The sequence below is a fragment of the Sphaeramia orbicularis genome, chromosome 24 (assembly GCF_902148855.1).
Source record: "Sphaeramia orbicularis chromosome 24, fSphaOr1.1, whole genome shotgun sequence".
NCBI lineage: Eukaryota > Metazoa > Chordata > Actinopteri > Kurtiformes > Apogonidae > Sphaeramia > Sphaeramia orbicularis.
This window is the reverse complement of record NC_043979.1, coordinates 29657202-29679070: the sequence shown is the minus strand read 5'-3', so window position 1 is coordinate 29679070 and position 21869 is coordinate 29657202. Positions and strand designations below refer to the sequence as shown.

The window sequence follows — 21869 nt, the reverse complement described above, 5'->3', positions numbered from 1 at the left end:
AAACTTCTTGTCTAACAAATAACAATTGATTTACACTCAAACATGTTAGTGCAGATCAGGTTTATCAAGAACAGTAAAGTTACAGTAATGGTCTGAATTACAGTGTATGGGATGGTGCATAAGCGTCCACTGTGTTGGCTGATATGGAACTAAAACAACAAAACCCATTAATATACAAGAGAACAGCTCGAGAAGAACTGTCCACTGGAGTGGACAGTGCATGAAAGGGTTAAAGAGAACTATTACAAGTCCGATCACAACCCCCCCCAAAAATTAAAAAAAATCATACATAAGCATCTTTCGACACTGATCAGCTCTTCAGTGTGTGCTGTTTTTGCAATGCACATAGCACCCTCTTGTGGTAATTTCTTACACTGCATCTAATGCATTCAATGGTTAGAAAGGCTGCAGGTGTACAGTCTATAGAAAGAGAACACTAAAGGGGTGGATGAAGGCCAAATGTAGTCAATAACATTATTAATTTGCAAGGCACCGAGCCCTATGATCAATATTAGGAACAGGAAAATACATCATTCTGAAAAAAGTCACTCGTGGACAGCTTTGAATCATTTCCTTGTCTCTTCATCAAGACTATTTCTGCACAAAATCCTTATATATACAGGGTGGGGAAGCAAAATTTACAATGAACATTTAGTTGTTTTTTTCTCAGCAGGCACTACGTCAATTGCTTTGAAACCAAACATATATTGATGTCATAATCATACCTAACACTATTATCCATACCTTTTCAGAAACTTTTGCCCATATGAGTAATCAGGAAAGCAAACGTCAAAGAGTGTGTGATTTGCTGAATGCACTCGTCACACCAAAGGAGATTTCAAAAATAGTTGGAGTGTCCATAAAGACTGTTTATAATGGAAAGAAGAGAATGACTATGAGCAAAACTATTATGAGAAAGTCTGGAAGATACTATTAAAGAAGAATGGGAGAAGTTGTCACCCGAATATTTGAGGAACACTTGAGCAAGTTTCAGGAAGCGTGTGAAGGCAGTTATTGAGAAAGAAGGAGGACACATAGAATAAAAACATTTTCTATTATGTAAAATTTTCTTGTGGCAAATAAATTCTCATGACTTTCAATAAACTAATTGGTCTTTGAATCTGTCTTTCAAACTGTCTTTCAATCCTTGCCTCAAAATATTGTAAATTTTGCTTCCCCACCCTGTATATAGCTGCTTTTGTCTCTTATCTTCATCCAAATTATGCAAATTACCGACTGATAATGGAAATACAACATCTGGTTACATGAAAGAAACACAGAACTGAGCAGGAAACTTTGTGTTTTAGACAGTGAACATTTTGTCCCTCTGCAGGAAACCTTGACATTTGGACTTTCGGTTGGTTCATTTACCACACACTTGGCACTTTATCCAAAAATGTTGTCCTCGAAAACTGTTCCCATTTGCATTTTTGGCATCGTTCCACAAACATCGCTGAGTTTAAAGTGTAGTTTTATGTTCGTCTTTCAACTCAAAAGGAATCGGGACACATTTTCCATAATGTGCGAAGTGTCTGGTACTGGCAGATATTCAACTAAGGTTTATGTCATTTCTTTAACACCAGCAGCCTTTGTTTTGGTCGCCAGCCGCGCTGTCGCAGAGTCCTTCCTCTTCCTCCAGAGCAGCAAGGTTGAGCTCATCATTAATGGACATCCGGAGAAGGTCCAGGTCTTTTTTATTGGCTGCCAGGACCTGTTCAGCCAATCTTGTGAAAGTCTGAAGCAAAAAAATGACAAAATGCATCAATAGTTGGACACATTTGTCTCATTCTGTGACTTTTTCACATGATCCTGAAGCTCTGTATTAACCATAAAGACCCAAACATCCACCATCGACCAGAACCATCTACAGATTTTTAACTGTTTAAAACCTGCTCATCCACTAATCCTATCAATATGTGTAATAACTGGTGTAAAATACAGTTTGTCATCTTTTCATGGTGATCAGATATGACCCATTTGGACGTTCAGAGGCTCCATAGTTACCATGGAAACACCATCATCTTCTACAACATTGATTCACCAGTAAAACCCATGGAGTTGGATAAATGACATTAGATGGACAAATGGGTCATATCTGATGACCATGAAAAGATGACAAACTGTATTTTACACCAATTATTTACATGTATTGATAGGATTAGTGGATCAACAGGTATTAAACAGTTTAGATCAGTAGATGATATTGGTCGCCAGTGGATGTTTGGGTCTTTATGGTTTAATACTACAGTAGTGTACGCCTCTACTTCAGGTTTTGTCAAACCTCATTCATTTTCCTTCAGATCAACATAAAGCCTTTTATCATTCCTTTCAGAAACACTTTACCTCCTAAAAACCTTTGTCTTAACCTGTTAATTTCTTCGTTGGTTTCCAAAATAATGTACTAAAATATCACGTTGACACAGTGAGCACAGACTACAGACCGCTCGGTAGGTTTATGAGGCGTCGGTTCACCATAAGAAAGGATTAGAACAGGTAGGAAAAGAGGCAAAAATATTCTAAAAGATTATAAAACTCAGGACGGCCCTTGCACAGTCTTATGTGGTTTCTGTGTAAGTGTCTTGTGATTCTCTATACAGGTCTTGAAAGTCTGAAAAAGTAAGGAATTTTGAAATGCTGTTTTCCAGGCCTTGAAAAGTCTGGAATTTTGTGTGAAAGTCTTAATAAACTATGGAAAACAGTTTCTCTCATAGTTGAATTTTAGAGTATACACAAAGGTCAATAGAAACTTTGAGGTAGAAATTTCTGCATATTTCTACACTGAACAAAAATATGAACGCACCACTTTTGTTTTTGCTCCCATTTTTCATGAGCTGAACTCAAAGATCTAAAACTTTTTCTATGTACACAAAAGGCCTATTTCTCTCAAATATTGTTCATAAATTTGTCTAAATCTGTGTTAGTGAGCACTTCTCCTTTGTCCTTTGCTGAGATAATCCATCCACCTCACAGGTGTGGCATATCAAGATGCTGATTAGACAGCAGGATTATTGCACAGGTGTGACTTAGGCTGGCCACAATAAAAGGCCACTCTAAAATGTGCAGTTTTACTGTATTGGGTGGTCCAGGGGGGTCAGAAAACCAGTCAGTATTTGGTGTGACCATCATTTTCCTCGCACAGTCTTCTTCATGAATTCTCTGAAACACCTTTGGAGATGGCTTATGGTAGAGAAATGAACATTCAATTCACAGGCAAAAGCTCTGGTGGAGATTCCTGAAGTCAGCATGCCGATTGCATATTCTATCAAAACTTGTGACATCTGTGGTATTGTGCTGTGTGATAAAACTGCACATTTTGGAGTGGCCTTTTATTGTGGCCAGCCTAAGGCACACCTGTGCAAAAATCATGCTGTCTAATCAGCATCTTGATATGCCACACCTGTGAGGTGGATGGATTATCTCAGCAAAGAAGAAGTGTTCACTAACACAAATTTAGACAGATTTGTGAACAATATTTGAGAGAAATAAACCTTGTGTGTACACAGAAAAAGTTTTAGATCTTTGAGTTCAGCTCATGAAAAATGGGAGCAAAAACAAAAGTGGTGCATTTATATTTTTGTTCAGTGTACTTGTAGGGGGGTTGTAATTATTCATTGTGGATTTATTGATGACTTAGTGCTTGGGTAGTTGAGATAACAATGACTTGTCATGTTGTCACGGTTCTTTGCGCATGGGTTGGTCTCTTTGCAAAAGCGGACCAAATACACAGTGAGCAATACTCAGTGGGTATCTGCACAATTTGAGGATTAGTTTTGAAGGCCTATATAAAGGCCCAGAAAAGGCCACCATTGTTAGTCCAGTGAACGGCATCATGCTACGTCTATCACGTGAACAGTGTCTCCGGGCACTGGGTATGGTGGAGGCCGGTTTGAGCTCCAGTGATATAGCCAGGCGTATGTATGGGCTGTCCCAACCCACGATCAGAAACCTGGTTGAACGCCACAACACAACAGGCTCTGTTGACCATAGACCACATCCAGGGCCAGAGAGAGTGACACCAGGTATTGACTGTTGTGACTTTGTGTTTGGCAGGTGCCTTTTTCTTTTGTTAAGTTTTTTGTTTTGAAATTATTCTTGAAACTTTAGATTTTTGTTTCTGTATGCCAATATAAAAGAATGATTCAAGAAAAATATGGTCTCAAAGTTTTCATTGACTGTGTACATCATCTTACAAGATAAGAAATACATGAGGAAAGCAGATAATAAACTAGATATGATTTCACTAACTGGTCGGTACTGGAATGATTCTACTGAAACTGGTTTGTGTAATACGTATGCACTTTTGTTTTGAAAACGTTCCTGTCAGTAAAACATAATTTACTGTGGATTATGCATTCATTCGTTCATTCATTCATACATTTTTTAAAATGAACTTCTCTACTACACATAACAGGTACAGTCTACACCAACAAAAAAGTAGGTTTATATGCAGATATAAAAGTACATAAAATCAAGGTCTTGGGGAAAAAAATAGCAGTTTTGAAAAAAGGCTGGAATTTTTATTTGGATAAAGAGCAAGCACCCAGACATGGATGTCCCTGAGCTACACATCCACACAGCTAGAACAATGAAATCATTTCTAAGGTACAATGAAAATGGAGGCAGATGGCTGGAAATAACTCCAACTTGAAGGAGAAAAACATCACAGACTGGCCGTAAATATCCTTTTGTGCTATATTTAGTAAGCAGTGATTCTATAACAGTGGTGATGTTTGGGAGACTGTACTAAAGCACTGGCTCTGTCTTCTTCTTCTTCTTCTTCTTCTTCTTCTTTTTTTTTTTTTTAACTCTTTCATGCATGAATTATGAGAACCTTAATCACAATTCTTCCTCCCTATTTTTATTCCTCTTTGGGCATGAAAAAAAAACAAAAACAATGTGATTAACATTTTTATATGAACCTATTTTTCATGGATTTGCAAAAAATGTCCACTCAGATGGATACGATACGTTTAATTTTTGAAACCAAGAAACATGTATTTACTGATCTACTGTGTGAAAACTATGAAATAAAAACACTTTTAATGCTGCTAATCTGATGTTTTCTCATATTTAAACATACTCTAATACTAGTTATTTCTCACTTCATGGAGATAATATACAAAAAAAACCCCATTTTGTTAAAGAAAAAATGATAATTACAGTCTATTAACAATCAGCAATTGATTTACACTCAAACATCTCACTACATATCAGGTTTATCAAGAAAAGCAAAGTTACATGATGCATAAGTGTCCACTGTGTTAACTGATATGGAACTAAAATAACAAAACCCTTGTATATAAAAGAGAACAGCTGTAGAATAACTGTCCACTGTAGTGACCGCTATGCATGAAAGGGTTAATTATAATTCTTACAAACTGCCCTTTAACTCATGCCAGATGACCTCACCTCTGTGATATTGTGGTTGGTGAAGGCACTTGTTTCAAAGAAGTCCATTCCGTAAGCTTTGGCCAGCTGCAAGAAAGATGACATTTAGAGATTTAGAAGAAAGACCGACCCACCTATTTAAACAGGCTTTAAATACTTGTGTGTGTCATTTATTTGTTTTGTCTTCTGGTTGTGTTTTAGATGCTATTTATCCAATTACTGTGTATCTGTTTTTTTAATCAGCTTTAGTATATCTTGTATTTGTATCTGCAGATTTGTACAGATCTTTGCGTTGTTTAAATGTACTATATCAGGGGTGTCAAACTCATTTTGGTTCAGGGGCCATATTTAGCCCAATTTGATCTCAAGCAAACCAGCAAAATAATGACTTAATAACCTATAAATAGTGACAAATCTAAGTTTTTCTTTTTGTTTTAGTACAAAAAATATTTAGATTTTACAAAAAAGATGTGAATAACCTGAAAAAACAGAAATTTCATTTGAAAAATTAGTGCAATTTTAACAATATTATGCCTCGACTTATTATTTATACATGTACATTACACACAATGTTACATAAACATTTGGTAACAAGCAGAATATTGTTAAAATTTTGGATTTTGGAACTAAAATTTGAACAATTTTTACAACATTCCATCTCTTATTATTAACAACTACAGATGACAGTGGATCCATAAATGCACAAAACATTTAGTAACAGGCAGAATATTGTTAAAATTGCACATTTCAGGTTGTTCATCTTTGTTTTTATTTATATATTTATTTGCATTTTATTGTGGAAGAACAGTTTTGTAAATGTAAATATTTTCACTGTGCAATCTTATTTTTTTCACTTAAATTTTTTCCACATGATTTTTCACAAAGAAAATTTGTAGTTGTCATTATTTATGGGTTATTGTGTTGTTATTTTTGCTTGAAACCACATTGGTCTGTATGCGGAACCTGAACCAAAATGATTTGGACAACCTTGACTGTTCAGGTTCATTTTTGCATTTTCATCCCGCGGGCCGGAATTGAACCTTTGGCGGGCCAGATTTGGCCCCCGGGCCGCATGTTTGACACCTGTGTGCTATATAAATAAACTTCACCTTGACTGTGACCTAGAATAATTCAGATTCACCGCTAATCCACTGTGAAATATCCACGACATAAACCCAGTGTTTGACCCACCTTGCTGCCTTGCTCGGTGGCCACCTGCCTCTTGTCCACATCGTCTGACTTGTTCCCTACGAGGATCTTTTGGACTTTCTCGGGGGCGTACTGCGTAGTGGATATGAAGCAAACAAAAGGATATTTACAGAGACGGAAAAGAAATGAGAAAAACAAAACAGCACAACGAGAGATTCCAAACGTCAGGAAGTGAACAGGAAATGAGACCTTATATTAAAAACAAGTGTGAAGTGTGCCCAGATCAATAGAGTCTATATTCAGTGGCGGAAATGAGATCATTATGACTAAATTAGTGGAATGAAATCACCTGGGAATGACAAGGGGAAGCAGGAGGAGAGAAGTGACTATAAAAGGAAAAAATGTGCTTATGACTAAAGGTTCAAACTATGATGACAGATATTTGAAAATGAAGATGGAACGTAATAAGCAGATAATAGCAGTAAGCGCCAGGGCAAAGCATTTGGTTTTTATCACATGGACGTCAGGCATCTGGTCTTTGTCAAACCGAGGCCTCTGCACTGTAAGTAGTTTTGTCAGTTTTGCCCTTTTCTGCACCGTGAGAAAAAAAAAAAAAGGGCTTGTTGATTTTCCACCGCGCTTGATTTATCAGATTCTCAAATCCCAGGATATTTATGACTCACCTCATCCACGTCACTGGCCCACTTCATGATGTGCTGGAAGGATCGCTCGCTTGTAATGTCATACACCAGGAAGATTCCCTAAAGAGTGATGGTCAAAGATTTAGAAAACAGATGCTTCTGGAGCGAAAAAACTGCACAGACGCTCAATCAATCAAATTAGTGCAAAACAAAGCAAAACAAAGCACCACTTTAAAGACTGACTCCCAGTAACAGACAAATGCAATTTATTTTAAAAGCTACTGGCAAGATGTCCACGGAACTGTTTCATTGCATAAAACAGGAACAGGGCACTTTGGTTTCAATCATATTACCAGTTTCTGATAAATGGTAAATTCAGTTGTGGTGAATGTAATCTATTTATTCGTCTAAAGCAAAGGCAAAATTCATACAAGACCAGAGTGGTGTTTGCAGAGGACAAGCAGGAGCCTTCTGATGTTATCTTTTATATGAAGGTACAACATCCAGTTGAAAAAAAATAAAAAAATAAAAAAAAGGACCTACAATGACTTTCAGATGGATTTCTCTCTACATTTAACCGTTCCCAAGTAATTTATCAGCATTTATTATATTATCCTCTGCATTTTGCATTTATCAGTGAAAGTATATATTTTCCCATAATTAACCCTATAACGCCAAATGTATCGTATTTAATACATGAGTTTTGAAGTCCTCTACGTGATCAGTGTGATTTTTTTTTTACCTCTACAAACCTGATGTATACAATTAGATACATGCAATACACAGATAATCCACCAGGGGGGAGGAATTCATTCACCAGAGGCCTTTCCAGTGACGCTACAAGATTAACCCTTTCATGCATGAATTTTGAAACCGTTAATCAAGATTGTTTTCCTGAGTGTTTTATTCCTCTTTAAGCATTAAAAAACAAAACACAGCCATTGAATTTTTAAAAAAAAATTTTTATGAACCTATTTTTCATGGAATTGCAAAAAATATCCACTCAGCTGGACACTATGAGTTTAATTTCTGAAGCAAAGAAACATGTATTTACTGATATACTGTGTGAAAACTATGAAAAACATTTTTTATTGCTGCTAATCTGATGTTTTGTCCCATTTTAACATACTGTAATATTAGTTATTACTCACTTTATGGAGAGAATATGCAAAAAAAAAACTTTTTTGTTTAAAAAAACAAAAAAACAAAAACCTGTCAATTACAGTCTCATGACAATAACACAAAATTGATTTACACTCAATGATGTTACTGCAGTCTAAATTTATCAAGAACAGCTAAGTTACAGTAATGGTATGAATTGCAGTGAATGGGATGGTGCATAAGCGTCCACTGTTTTGGCTCATATGGAACTAAAACAATAAAATCCATAAACATACAAGAGAACAGCTTTGAATCGCTGTCCACTTTAGTGACCACTATGCATGAAAGGGTTAAATTAATGAGGAAGGAGGCAGAACTTTGCCAATTTTGAAAAGGAATTACCAATTTGTTAGACATGTTTGTGTTATAATATGTTTTTGTTTGTTCAGAAATAATAATATTTAAGCATTGAGACCCGATGTATCAAATATGATACAAAATTGAATATCATACATGGAAATTGATATTTGAAAACTTTTTTTTTTGGTTGTTTAAAGGACCAGTAAAGGCTCCAGTTTCAAAGAACTGGAATTTTCGGTCAATGATTTAATGGTTCGGGCTTTACAGGGTTAATTTACTGATCATGCAGCTTTTCAAAACAAGTCAAAGCAAATCCAGAGGTTATGACATTAAAACAGAGAAAACTCAAGAAAAACTGACTTACACGAGTTTTTTTTGTTTGTTACTTTTTGCTTATTTACCATGCCAAGTTCCAAAGTTTATCACTGAAGAACCAGAAGGCCACAATTAGTCAATGACACCTCATTTGAAAGGTGTTAAAATGTAGTTTCAGATTTTTATTTATTTTATTTTTTTTTAAGTAAGTGCATACACTAGTTCCATTAGTTTCAAACACTATTAAGGTGAGTCTTTCAATACTTATTTTTTGATGCTCAGGAATACTGTACTGTAACGAAGCGACTCAAATATTGAGAATCAAATATTTCTAACAAGGTACAGCATATGTTGGCAAAATTTTTAATATAGAAATGTTAATGTATTTAATACAAAATTGTGACAGGATCGCCGGAGATCTGGTGGAAATGGAGAGGTTAACTGAACATAAAAATAATCTATGTTTAAGTGGTGAATCAATGTTAGCAAAATGATGAGATATAGGCTGAATATTAGAACGTGTGACTTTTTTTATTTATTTTTTGGCCTGGTTGTATATTATACAGTTCAGTATGGCCCTTGACTATGACAGTATGTATACAGTAATGTATGAGCAGTACTGGGCAAAAGACCTTTAGCTACTGCCATTTTTACACGGTTGGAATGAGCATAATTTATATTTCTCTGTCTTTTTATTATATATAGAATAGAAAATACAGGGAAATGATTTAAACAGCATTACAAACTGAGCTAAACCAAACAACATCTAAACTGTTAAATGGATTCTACAGGCAATAGAAAAAAAATAAATAAATAAATCAAACCTATATTTTGCTTTTTGCCCTGAAGACTATGTATCTGTGTCCCTGTAGGTAATAAAGGCTTGTATTTTTATATCAGAAAACCTCAGACTTGTTTCTGACTCGTGTACTTATTTTTTAAACACTGATGATTAATTTTCTGTGCAACAGTCCTTTTTTCCATGTTTTGTTTTCCAGTCAGTATTTAGTGTAACCCCTGTGCCTATGACAAAAAATTGTGCAAATAATAAAAAAAAAAAATCTGATATGTAATGAATGAAACACCAGAAGAATAGTGCATTAAATCTTATATTGTCTGAATAAAAGGACTGAAGACGTGTTAAGTACAACAGGACATACTGGTCACTTTGGCCTGTTTTTTCTCCTTTTTTTAAATTCTGTTCTTGTATTTCCCATGTATTGCATTCACATCTTGTTACCGAGGCTGAAAATGCATATACAGACCATAATATGTCACTATAATCTCACTGGAAACCACAAACCTCCTGTTGACCTGAGGCTTTTGCACAGTACATGTGTATATGTTGTTCTGATTGAAAAACATCTGTCATTTCATATTATGCTCCGTGGTTTATTTCCATGTCACGCTCTTTAAGGCAGTGCTTTTCATCATTTGGGTGTTTTTTCACACAGCACAGATGCAGGCGGCGTTTTCTTCGCTTGTCATATTTTATTTATTTATATGGTGAAAATGTTCAATGTTTCCACTTGTGTTTTGCAACCTAATATATATAATAGATCTTTTATGCACATTTGTTTTCTCTTGCAATCCAAGTAGTGTCAAAGAGTATTATATGTTTGGTTTTAATATTTTTCATTGATTTATTGATTGTCTAAACCCAGCACTACTTTTATAACAGTTCCCAAATTACATTTTCTGTATATCTAACCTTTCTTAAGTGATTAATCATCATTTTTTACAATATTATCCTCTGTATTTTTGTATTTTATCAGCATAAATCATGTATTGTCCTACATTCATTTCACTGATCATGTAGATGTTCATAAAAGCTCAGATTAAAACTGAGGGTTATTATATAAAAAAACAGTGAAAACTGAAGAAAAAGTGACTTTTTCAGCCAAATCTATCATTAACTGAACATAAACCAAGTGTCTCCATCCACTGTCATTGATCCAACTCCATGGGTTTTACTGGTGAATCAATGTTGTAGAAGATGACGGTATTTCCATGGTAACTATGGAGCCTCTAAATGTCCAAGTGGGTCATATCTGATGACCATGAAAAAATGATAAACTGTATTTTACACCAATTATTTACATGGATTGATAGGATTCGTGGATCCACAGGTATTAAACAGTTACATCAGTGGATGGTTTTGGTCGGTGATGGATGTTTGGGCCTTTATGGGTTAAAGTTAATAAAGATGAAAGAATCAGATAAGGTCCGCCACAGCCCTTCATCAGACATGGGATGGATCATGACACACAGCTGTTTATATAGGGTACTAATTGCAATATCATGTGACAGGTGATGGAAATTCAATATTGTAATATATTGATATTGATAGAAATGATATTGCAATTAGTGCCATATATAAACAGCTGTGTGGCATGATCTGTCCCAAGTCTGATGAACGGCTGTGGCCTGAAACGTCACTACTTGTGGTGAATAATCTTTTTTTTTGAGGAGCTCACAGGTTGTACGGATCTTATCTGATTCTTTCATCCACTGTTTTTTTGGGATCCTGCACACCTTTTAGTGACTGGATGTGCGTGTCATCACCTCTTTTCATAAAGTTAACAAAGAAACATACATATGCACCCTGCATACATGGATGCGGATACATACAGTATATAAACAAATAACTGAAGACATGTTCAGCACCTAAAGGCCTCAACAAGGACAATCCAGACAGAACTGACTCAACTGAAGTCAAAGCTGATTACGTCTATTCTTGTTTATTGTAGCTTTTTATATGATGGACAGATAGGATGGCTCTTTTAAATCTCATTGTACCTGGTACAATGACAATAAAGATATTGTATTGTATTGTATTGTATTGTATTGTATTCTATTGTATTCTATTCTATTCTATTCTATTCTATTCTTACCCACCATCCCTGCAGACAGACAGTTACAGCAGATAACAGCTCTATTCTGAAACACCCCTCCGATTTTATATTTGGAATCAGCATGTCTGGTTGATTTAGCCGAGATCAGAAGTGGTTTTCTTTTCTTTTCATTCCCTTTTTTGTTTGCAGAGTGAAACTTTAGACACATGAATGAACCTAGATCATCCAAGAAACCAGAGCAGTGCTACACATAAAGCTTGACTTCTTCTTGTGACTGCAACTAATTTCACTTAAGAAGCAGATTTGATTAAAATCCGTCATAGCGCTCATCAGTAATAACATCACGTTAGTGTGTGACAAATAAACAGAGTGGGATGGCCTTGAAGTACCTGTGCCCGTCTGTAGTACTGCTTAGTGATGGTCTGGTATCTCTCCTGGCCTGCAGTGTCCCTGGAATGGATAAACAAAGAACACATATATCACAAGAAACACACATTGTTATTTCAATGTGCAATTAAACATGTATTAGATATGCTTTAGAAATAATAGTTAGAATACTGAGACAAAAATGGAAAAGTCTGTTTTGAAGTTTGTGACACTACTGGCCAGACGCCTAATTCTGTTCAACTGGAAGAACAAAAATCCTCTAACTCATCAGGTTCTGTTGAAAGATATTATGCAACACTTACATTTGGAGAAAATCAAATTTTCACTAAAAGATAATATAAAGTTATTTTATTCAATTTGGCAGCCCTCTATAGAATATATTGTTTTATTATTAAGTTAGTGTGCAGACCTCTCCCCCCACCACCACCTTTAAAAAAAAAAAAAAAAAAAAAAATATATATATATATATATATATATATATATATATATATGTGTGTGTGTGTGTGTGTGTGTGTGTGCGTACATGTGAGTGCAGATGTATATATATTGGATACTGTATATGACTTTTTTTTTATTGTCACTGTTCTACTTTCAATAAAAAGATTTTAAATAAATAAATAGAAAAACAAATAAAATAAAATTGAAAAGTCTCCAATTGTGCGTTTTTCACTGTAACAAATTTCTGTAATTTCTACAGTAAAAAAAATTGCAGTAGCTTCTTCTTCTAACAATTTACAAGGTGTAACTGTATATCACAATGCATTAAGGGTGAAAGGTATTTATGGTAAACCTCAAGCATTTCACAATCTTCACTTCTCTTCAGAACTCTGATGTCTTTGAGCATCTATATCTGTTTATCTGATTTATTATGATGTTTTATATCTGCATGTGTAAAAAACACAAAAACAAAAAAAACCTACATCATTATTTATATTTCTGTGCCCCCTCACCCCACCCCCGCCTTTTTTTAAAAAAAAGTCATTTATTTATTTATTTATTTATTGGTTCATGTTTAATGGCAGTTTGTATGTGTGTGGGAAGGGTGGTGGTGGTGGGGATTTGGTTGGTTAAACTAAGAAAGACAGTTTAAGGCATTGTATCTAAAATGCATCATATATTGTTTTTACTTTCTTGAATAAAAAAAAAAAAAAAAAAGGAAAAAAAAATCATAGAATATATTTGGAAAATAATAGAACGTTTGAGTCTTACGTCACTATTGCATTATTACAATTATCTGATTATCTGATTTTTTTGGTCATATAAATGGGCTAAATTATCTACACACACACACACACACACATATAAATTTTATTTTTTATACAACATCTGAACATTTTGCAACGGTACATTAAAGGCATCTTAGTCATGTATTGTTGTTTTCCTGAGTTTATGAATGAACTGTATTTAAATGCATGGCAACAAAACCCAGTCTACTAAATAACAACACATTATAATTAAAAACATCTGATATTGAAAGCATTAATATTTCAACAGCAGAATGTCAAGGGGTCATGTTGAAGGCCTATTCTATTAAAATCACAAGGTTTTCACTTATCACTATTATCTGCTGTTGTGTGTTAGGTCTTACCATATTTGTATCCTGACTTTGATACCATCTATTACTAGTGTCTTCATTTTGAAGTCGACTCCTGTAAGAGAGAGAAGATATGGTTAGGAAACACAATATCACATTCCCAGATAGAAAATGTCTGGATTGATTTGATATTCGATATGTTTTGCTCAGGTTAAATATTCTGCAGAATGTCTGGGAGATGTTTGAACTTCCCACCCAATAATTGGCCGCAGCCAATTAAACCAGCCATGACTTTTACAGATGAAGGTTTAACAGTATCTCCTGCAGCTTTGGAACATCACAGAGCGCATTAAAGCAATGAGAGTCGCATCATCCCTGTATAATCAGTGTGTTAGGAGATTGGTTTAATGATCCGGTAAGCTGAGTCCTCGTTTGGTTCAGTTCTCGGCATCGATCACGAAGGAGGGAAAGTAAGGGAGAAGGGCAAAACGATAGCTGAGCTGAGTGCCGCAGAACGCCACCCAGAACGAGACGGGAGAAAGAAAAAAACAGAGCTTAAACTGTGGGATATTGTTCACAGACAGAAAATCACAGCCAGGCCTTTGTTTTATTATGATCAGCACTTAGGCCACGTTCACACTGCAGGTAAAACTGGCCCAAACATGACTGTTTTTGTGACCCATATCTGATTTTTTTTTTTTTTTTTTAATGACACTATGATACAATATAATATGATCAATCTAATTTTTTTCAAATCATATCCAGTCTACTTTCATATGTGGTCCTAAATCAGACACATATCTGATGTTTTTCAATGTGTCTTTCAGTTAGTCCACTTCTACAGAGTGGGGAAGCAAAATTTACAATATTTTGAGGCAGGGATTGAAAGACAGTGTATGACCAATTAGTTTATTGAAAGTCATGAGAATTTATTTGCCACAAGAAAATTTACATCATAGAAAATGTTTTTATTCTATGTGTCCTCCTTCTTTCTCAATAACTGCCTTCACACGCTTCCTGAAACTTGCGCAAATGTTCCTCAAATATTCGGGTGACAACTTCTCCCATTCTTCTTTAATAGTATCTTTAAGAAAGTCGACATTGCTGTGTGATGTTCTATTGGTAGCATGTTCTAAAACGCCCCAAATAGCAGAATCCAGAGGGTTTAGATCTGGGCTAGAAGGTGGCCATAAACATGATTCCCAAAAATTGCTAAAGTTGGATTTGTTGCTGTTGTCAACAAGTGTTTTGGTGTTCTTGTGTAAGATTTTAACTTCAAATCATATTTTACTGCATTTCTAACGGTCTTGTTGTCTACCTCAAGTTCAATTGCCATTTTTCTCATGGATTGGTTGGATCCTTTAGGATTTTGGATTTGAGAGCTTTAATAAAAGCTTTGGTACATTTTTTGTTGCTTCCTCCACTTTCAGACTTTCTCGTAATAGTTTTGCTCATAGTCATTCTCTTCTTTCCATTATAAACAGTCTTTATGGACACTCCAACTATTTTTGAAATCTCCTTTGGTGTGACGAGTGCATTCAGCAAATCACACACTCTTTGACGTTTGCTTTCCTGATTACTCATATGGGCAAAAGTTTGTGAAAAGGTATGGATAATAGTGTTAGGTATGATTATGACATCAATATATGTTTGGTTTCAAAACAATTGACGTAGTGCCTGCTGAGAAAAAACAACTAAATGTTCATTGTAAATTTTGCTTCCCCACCCTGTATGTCTGTGGTGGCATAAAATCTACTGAAGAGAGAAGTACTTCTTTTAGTTCTTTCCTTTTTTTTAATCTGTGAAATTTAAGATCACACACACCCAGTTTTCTCCTATTTCGTCCCCTCTGTTTTTTCCCTTTAAAAGGACTATCTCTGATGATAAGGGGGCTTTTTCCTGTCTGTCTGACTGTGTGTGTGTGTGTGTGTGTGTGTTACTTAATCCTATCTGCTATACTCATCTAAATAATAAATTTATATACTGAACTTAATCTCTTGTCCTTAGAAGGTTATTTTGGCCACAATAGAAATGCAACACGCGTCACAATTTTGTGCTGGATGAGACGGGACTCTGCAAAATCCATACTTATTACGTCATATTGTCTTCTGCGTATGTGGGTCACTTCAGGACCATAGACTGTACACACATGGGCATTTAAATTAAGTGAACAACCATGCAAAAAAAAAAAGAAATCTGATTTCTGAATTGAGCTTTAAGATCTGCAGTGTGAACGTAGCATTAGTCTGTCTGTCTTCATTTTAAAGATAAATACAGTTGCGGAAAAAATTATTAGACCACCCTTGTTTTCTTCTGTTTCTTGATCATTTTAATGCCTGGTACAACTAAAGGAACATTTGTTTGGACAAATATAATGATAACAACAAAAATAGCTCATAAGAGTTTAATTTCAGAGCTGATATCTATCCATTTTCCATGTTTTTTTCTGATAATAACCCAAATCACTTCAGTTCTTACATCAATAGCCACGGCATTGTACTGCCAAAAACAGTGCTTTTAGGCATTCCATGTTTTCTTTTCTGTCTGTTTTAGTCACATGATACACACAGGAGTTAGTCCTCAGTTACAGCATTGAATTCCATTACATTCCAAATAATTTAAACTTAGACACAACAACAGGATACAGTAGAGGTATAGGCCTATGTTTGACAACTTTGTGTGATTCACTGAATCACTGGCTGTGTTCAAAGATCTTTAATATTCAGTCCAATACAGTTCTGTAGTTCCCAATACTGTATAATAATACATTCCATACTTTCTGTGGCTGCCTGTTTGTTTTTCATGCAGACCCAAATGCTGCTTGAATAGGCAGTTTTCTCTTCATGATTAGACTTTAGTCTAGTTCAGATCAGGCCGTTTTTTATTTTTTTTTATTTTTTAAATAAAGCTGTTGAAACTCTAGTTAGTTATACAGTACATGGGTTGGAGGATAAATATGACAGAACCTGGTCATAGTTCATACCTCATATCAAGAACCTGCCTTTTGTCTGAGTCCTTGTTTTTACATTTACATTTATGCATTTGGCAGATGTTTTTTTCCAAAGCGACTTACAGGGGAAAACCAATCAAATCAATCAATCAATCAATCAATCAAATTTTATTTATATAGCGCCAGATCACAACAGAAGTTATCTCATGACACTTTATATATAGAGTTGGTCAAAACCAGACTCTAAGCCAATTTACAGAAACCCAACAGAATCCTATCTGGAATCCTATCCTATTTTTACTTATTAATGTTTTTCTTTCTTTCTTTCTTTCTTTCTTTCTTTCTTTCTTTCTTTCTTTCTTTCTTTCTTTCTTTCTTTTTACAGAATGGTTTGAGTCTTTTTTTTGTCTGCCTGTTTTTTGTATTTGTTGTATTTTTTTTTCTTCTTTTGGTGATCTGTTTGCCCATTTGATGCCTGAGTGTTTATGTGGATGTGTTTGTGGGGATGCCACCTGAATGGGGTGTGTGGGGGGGGCAAGTTCACAACTTTTGTAAGAAATGCTTCAATGATGTCAATGTTGTTGATATGGAAAAATAATAAATAAAGTTGTAAGAAAAAAAAAAAAAAAAAAGCTGTTAAAACTCTTGTCCCTGATTGTAGAAAAAAACTGATCACTGGATCTCAGGAGGTTAAGCTGGAACTAAATATTGGCACTAAAACTAAACTGAAGCATTGATAACTTCTTATCATAGCTGGAAAAAAAAAGCCAACGACCCATGGTACGTCTAATGAAATCCATCAATAACACTGGTCAACAACAAATTTATTGTTTAAGTTTTTTGAGCTGATTTAGGATAATTTTGGTGTGCTGAATCCAAAAATCACATTAATTTTGCTCAATCAGGTCAACTTCCTGAACTATGCTACATATTGGCTTTTTAACATTTTTGCTTACATTTATGGGCATTTTCACATCATATGATACAAAATTCTTTCATATTTATTGCAATGAATGAGTTCTGAAGATTTTACTTTTGCCAATTTATGATTAATGTTTTTTTTAATATTACAGGTGAATGAAATGGCTTTGACTAGAAGATCTTGCAAAAATAAGCCTGACGTATTCTGCTACAGTTTGTAACACTTAATAAATACATCCTGTTAGAAAATGATTTTTTTTCTCTTAAAACCTATTTTGGGTGAGAACTATATAAAAAATAACTTATAAAGTCACAAAAATGTAATCAATTTTGTGAGAAGATCAAATTTTTCAAAATCAAATTAGCAAAAAACCCTGACCTGATTGAGAAAAACAGATGTCATTTTTGGATTTAGCGGTGCAAAATGGTCCTAATTCAGTTGAAAAAACCTAGACAACTTGCAAAAAACATTTTTTTGTAACCCAGTGTAATTATTGACACTTCAAGGATATGCTGATTAAAAATAAATAAACACCAGAAATCATTTTAACCTTTAACTCCGCCTTCCCACTGGTGCTTAAAGACAATCAAAACTGCCGCCCCACAGGCTTTTATAGACCATACTAATCCCAGAGAAATCAATTAACAGTTCATTCCAATAACCTGACACTCAACACCTATGTGTCACAGCCGGCGTCGTGCTCACAATCCAGTCGACTCACATAACTGGAACAACTGCTGTTTGTGGTTTTTCTGGCTGTATTTCTGCGAGCTTTGTATATTCCAGGACACTGACATGAGGAAACAGCTGACAGATGTAATATAGCTGTGTGTTCTGTTGGACAGAAACATGCCGGAGTCAAAGAAAAGCTTCACACAGGCTGGAGCTCACTGACTCCTCCATTAAGGGTTGAGGCGGCCTTTGCTTCTGAGCAGAGCATTCAGACCTGGACTAAGTGAAAGGTCAGCGGAACGACGAGCCGCTTGTTTTGCCCGAGGCTTGAGAGAAGAGAGGAGGGAGTTCTTTCTGCATCATTGTCCAGCTGCATTAGCTCTGCATTATACACCGACTGAGAGAGCAACGGTAATAGACTAAACACAAGCAAAATGGGGAAACCTCAGTTTGACTGTATGTGCATTAAAATACTCACAACATGAGCAACACTGCAAATATGGCTGCACATCATGATAATATATATTGTAAACAGATTTTTAAAAAAATGTTGTTTATGTCAGATTCTACTCTATCATTTATGTGCAAGATTTGATTTTTTTTTTTTTTTTGCATGTTTTCAAGTGTAGATGAATGATTTTGGAATTTTGAATTTGCATGTATTCTGTAAATGCTCAAAATAAACAAAAAAGTGAATGAATGAATGAATGAATGAATGAATGAGTGTTTTTTTTATTGAGTTTCCTTCAAACTTACAAACCAATGCAATATATAAAATAGGAATGGTACACTTTTTAAAATAATAAACAAATAAATGAACAGATGAAAAAAATAATGCATGAGGCATTTCAAATGACACAAATTAAAATACAAAAGTACTGATGAAAATGAAAATGTGCATAGTTTATGTAAATGATTTTGATACATGATTTTGCACTCATAGAAATACTCTGAAATTCAAATTTTCAACCTTAGTGTGTTATTGGAAGACAAAAGAAGAATTTATTACTTTTGTGAAATTTTAAAAAAATTTTTATGTTGAAAATCAAGGTCAGTGAAGTTACCATATTTGGTTCCTTACCCATAAGTGGTATAAAAACAAAAAAAAAGCACATGTATGGTGTGAAGAATATCACTTTTAGAACATTATGACCACATAAGTGCTGATCCAGACACCTGTCCACATACACAATATCACTGTGAACATCATTACTTACATTAGTACCATTACTTTATGGTACCGAACAAAAGGGTGCGATTTGTCAAAAAAAAAAAAAAAGGGGGGGGGGGGGGGGTGTTAAATCATGAAATAACAAGCAATCAACAGGCTTAATTCTTTTTTTAAGTTAACGTTAGGTCCTTCTACATGTCGAACAGTTGAACATTCATCTTGCAAACTGTCATACGTCGTCATTTGTGTTGATTTAGTTTCGCCTTCCTGTTTGTGTCTCCACTCTGTCTAATCTTTGTCTTCCCTAATTCCCTCATTGCCTGCACCTGGTGTTCCTCCTGTGACTACCCACACCTGACTGTGATCCCTATATATTCTCCTCTCTCCCTTTGTCTGTTGTCAGTGCGTCGTTCTTGTTACCCCTGCGAAGATCATCTTGTTCATGTATCTTTATCCTCGCTTCATGTATTTTTGTTCATCTGTTTTTTTTTAGTTTTAGAATTGAGCTTGTTTTTGCTCCCTCCTTTTGTTTTCCTGATTTTGTATTTTTGGATTCTTGTTTAATTAAACTCTTTTCACCTCGCAACCCTGAGTGTCTCGAGCATTTGGGTCCATGCCGGAGAGTTGTGTCGTAACACAAACTAAAAAACATGAAACATTTAATTTTCTGTGATGGCCACACCTTCGATATAGGAGATGGTCTAATTAAAGGTGGGGTCTGAGATCTTTGAAAAATGGTTCGCGCTTCATTTTGAAAATACTCAGTTCAAAAGTCCAAACCCCTTTCTTCAGACGTCCCTCCGAAGCCACGCCTCCAGAGTAGTGGCATGTGCGATGCTTGTTCCCGAGGGTTCACGAGCGCTGCACAGCAACAGTACGCCGGCTGAGGCTCTGCGGTCCGGTCTGGCCGAACCGTCTCCGACACCGGCTGAGGCTCCGTCCCCTGCTTTTGCTCCCGTACGCCTCAGGCTCCTACCCCGACTATGGCCCCAGCTGAGCCTCCGGCTGGCGTATCCATGCATACCTCATTCAGTTTCCTCTAACACCCTCACTCTTCCAGAACAGCCCCAGTTCAGACCTATGTGACTAATGTTACATTTCCTAGTGGTTTATGTTAGTGACGGTGAACTTTCCATCCTAATAGAACTAATATAGCCAGGTTCTGGCTTCGCTTCCTGTACAAGGCTCCAGCCTCTGGGAATGCAAAGAGGGGTACGCGCAGCGGAGGGAAGGGGGGAGGGGTGAATGGCAGTTGAGTTTGATAGACATATCACCGTTCAATCATTTCGAGTGGGCGCTCAAAATGATTGGATGGTGTTTTTTCAGTCCTGCCTGTTCCACAGGTGACTGATTTTTTTTAAAAATTTTGGTGTTAGAGCATTTAATTAATTAGTTGTAACTGGGGTGTGAAGGGGAATTTAAGGAATATAATAAAAAATGCTCCAGAAAAACATCTCAGACCCCACCTTTAAGTTTCAGGACCACGGATAAGAGCCGATCACGGCAAGATGGGAGAGGATTTATGGTGAACGGGCAACTCAGACTGTAAAATAACAAAACTTAAAAGCTAAAGATGCAGTTGAACACGTTACATTTGTTATGACCCTGGGTCATAATTTGTCTATTTATATGTACAGTACAGGCCAAAAGTTTGGACACACCTTTTCATTCTTCGCATTTTCTTTATTTTCATGACTATTTTTATTGTAGATCCTCACTGAAGGCATCAAAACTATGAATGAACACATGTGGAATTATGTACTTAACAAAAAAGTGTGAAATAAGTGAAAACATCTCTTATATTCTAGTTTCTTCAAAGTAGCCACCCTTAGCTCTGATGACTGTTTTGCACACTCTTGCCATTCTCTTGATGAGCTTCCAGAGGTAGTCACCTGAAATGGTTTCCTAACAGTCTTGAAGAAGTTCCCAGAGATGCTTAGCACTTGTTGGTCCTTTTGCCTTCACTCTGCGGTCCAGCTCAACCAAACCATCTCGGTTGGGTTCAAGTCCGGTGACTGTGGAGGCCAGGTCATCTGGCGCAGCACTCCATCACTCTCCTTCTTGGTCAAATATCCCTCACACAGCCTGGAGGTGTGTTTGGGGTCATTGTCCTGTTGAAACATAAATGATGGTCCAACTAAATGCAAACCGGATGGAATGGCATGTCACTTCAGGATGCTGTGGTAGCCATGCTGATTCAGGTTGCCTTCAATCTTGAATAAATCCCCAACAGTGTCACCAGCAAAGCACCCCCACACCATCACACCTCCCCCTCCATGCTTCACGGTGGGAACCAGGCATGTAGCATCCATCCGTTGACCTTTTCTGCGTCGCACAAAGACACGGCGGTTGGATCCAAAGATCTCAAATTTGGATTCATCAGACCAAAGCACAGATTTCCACTGGTCTAATGTCCATTCCTTG

General features: G+C 35.9%; 1 protein-coding gene across 1 annotated transcript in view; it reads right to left on the bottom strand.

Moving 5' to 3' along the window:
- Window positions 1-1205: 1205 nt before the first annotated feature.
- rab15 (RAB15, member RAS oncogene family) overlaps window positions 1206-21869 on the bottom strand; it is a 51791-nt gene continuing 31127 nt past the window's right edge. The window contains exons 2-7 of the mRNA XM_030127789.1: window positions 13785-13845; window positions 12199-12259; window positions 7221-7298; window positions 6580-6669; window positions 5410-5475; window positions 1206-1735 (exon numbers count right to left, since the gene is read on the bottom strand). Of these exons, the coding sequence (XP_029983649.1) occupies window positions 1574-1735; window positions 5410-5475; window positions 6580-6669; window positions 7221-7298; window positions 12199-12259; window positions 13785-13845 (518 nt within the window). The 3' untranslated portion in view covers window positions 1206-1573. The remainder of the gene's footprint in view (window positions 1736-5409; window positions 5476-6579; window positions 6670-7220; window positions 7299-12198; window positions 12260-13784; window positions 13846-21869) is intronic.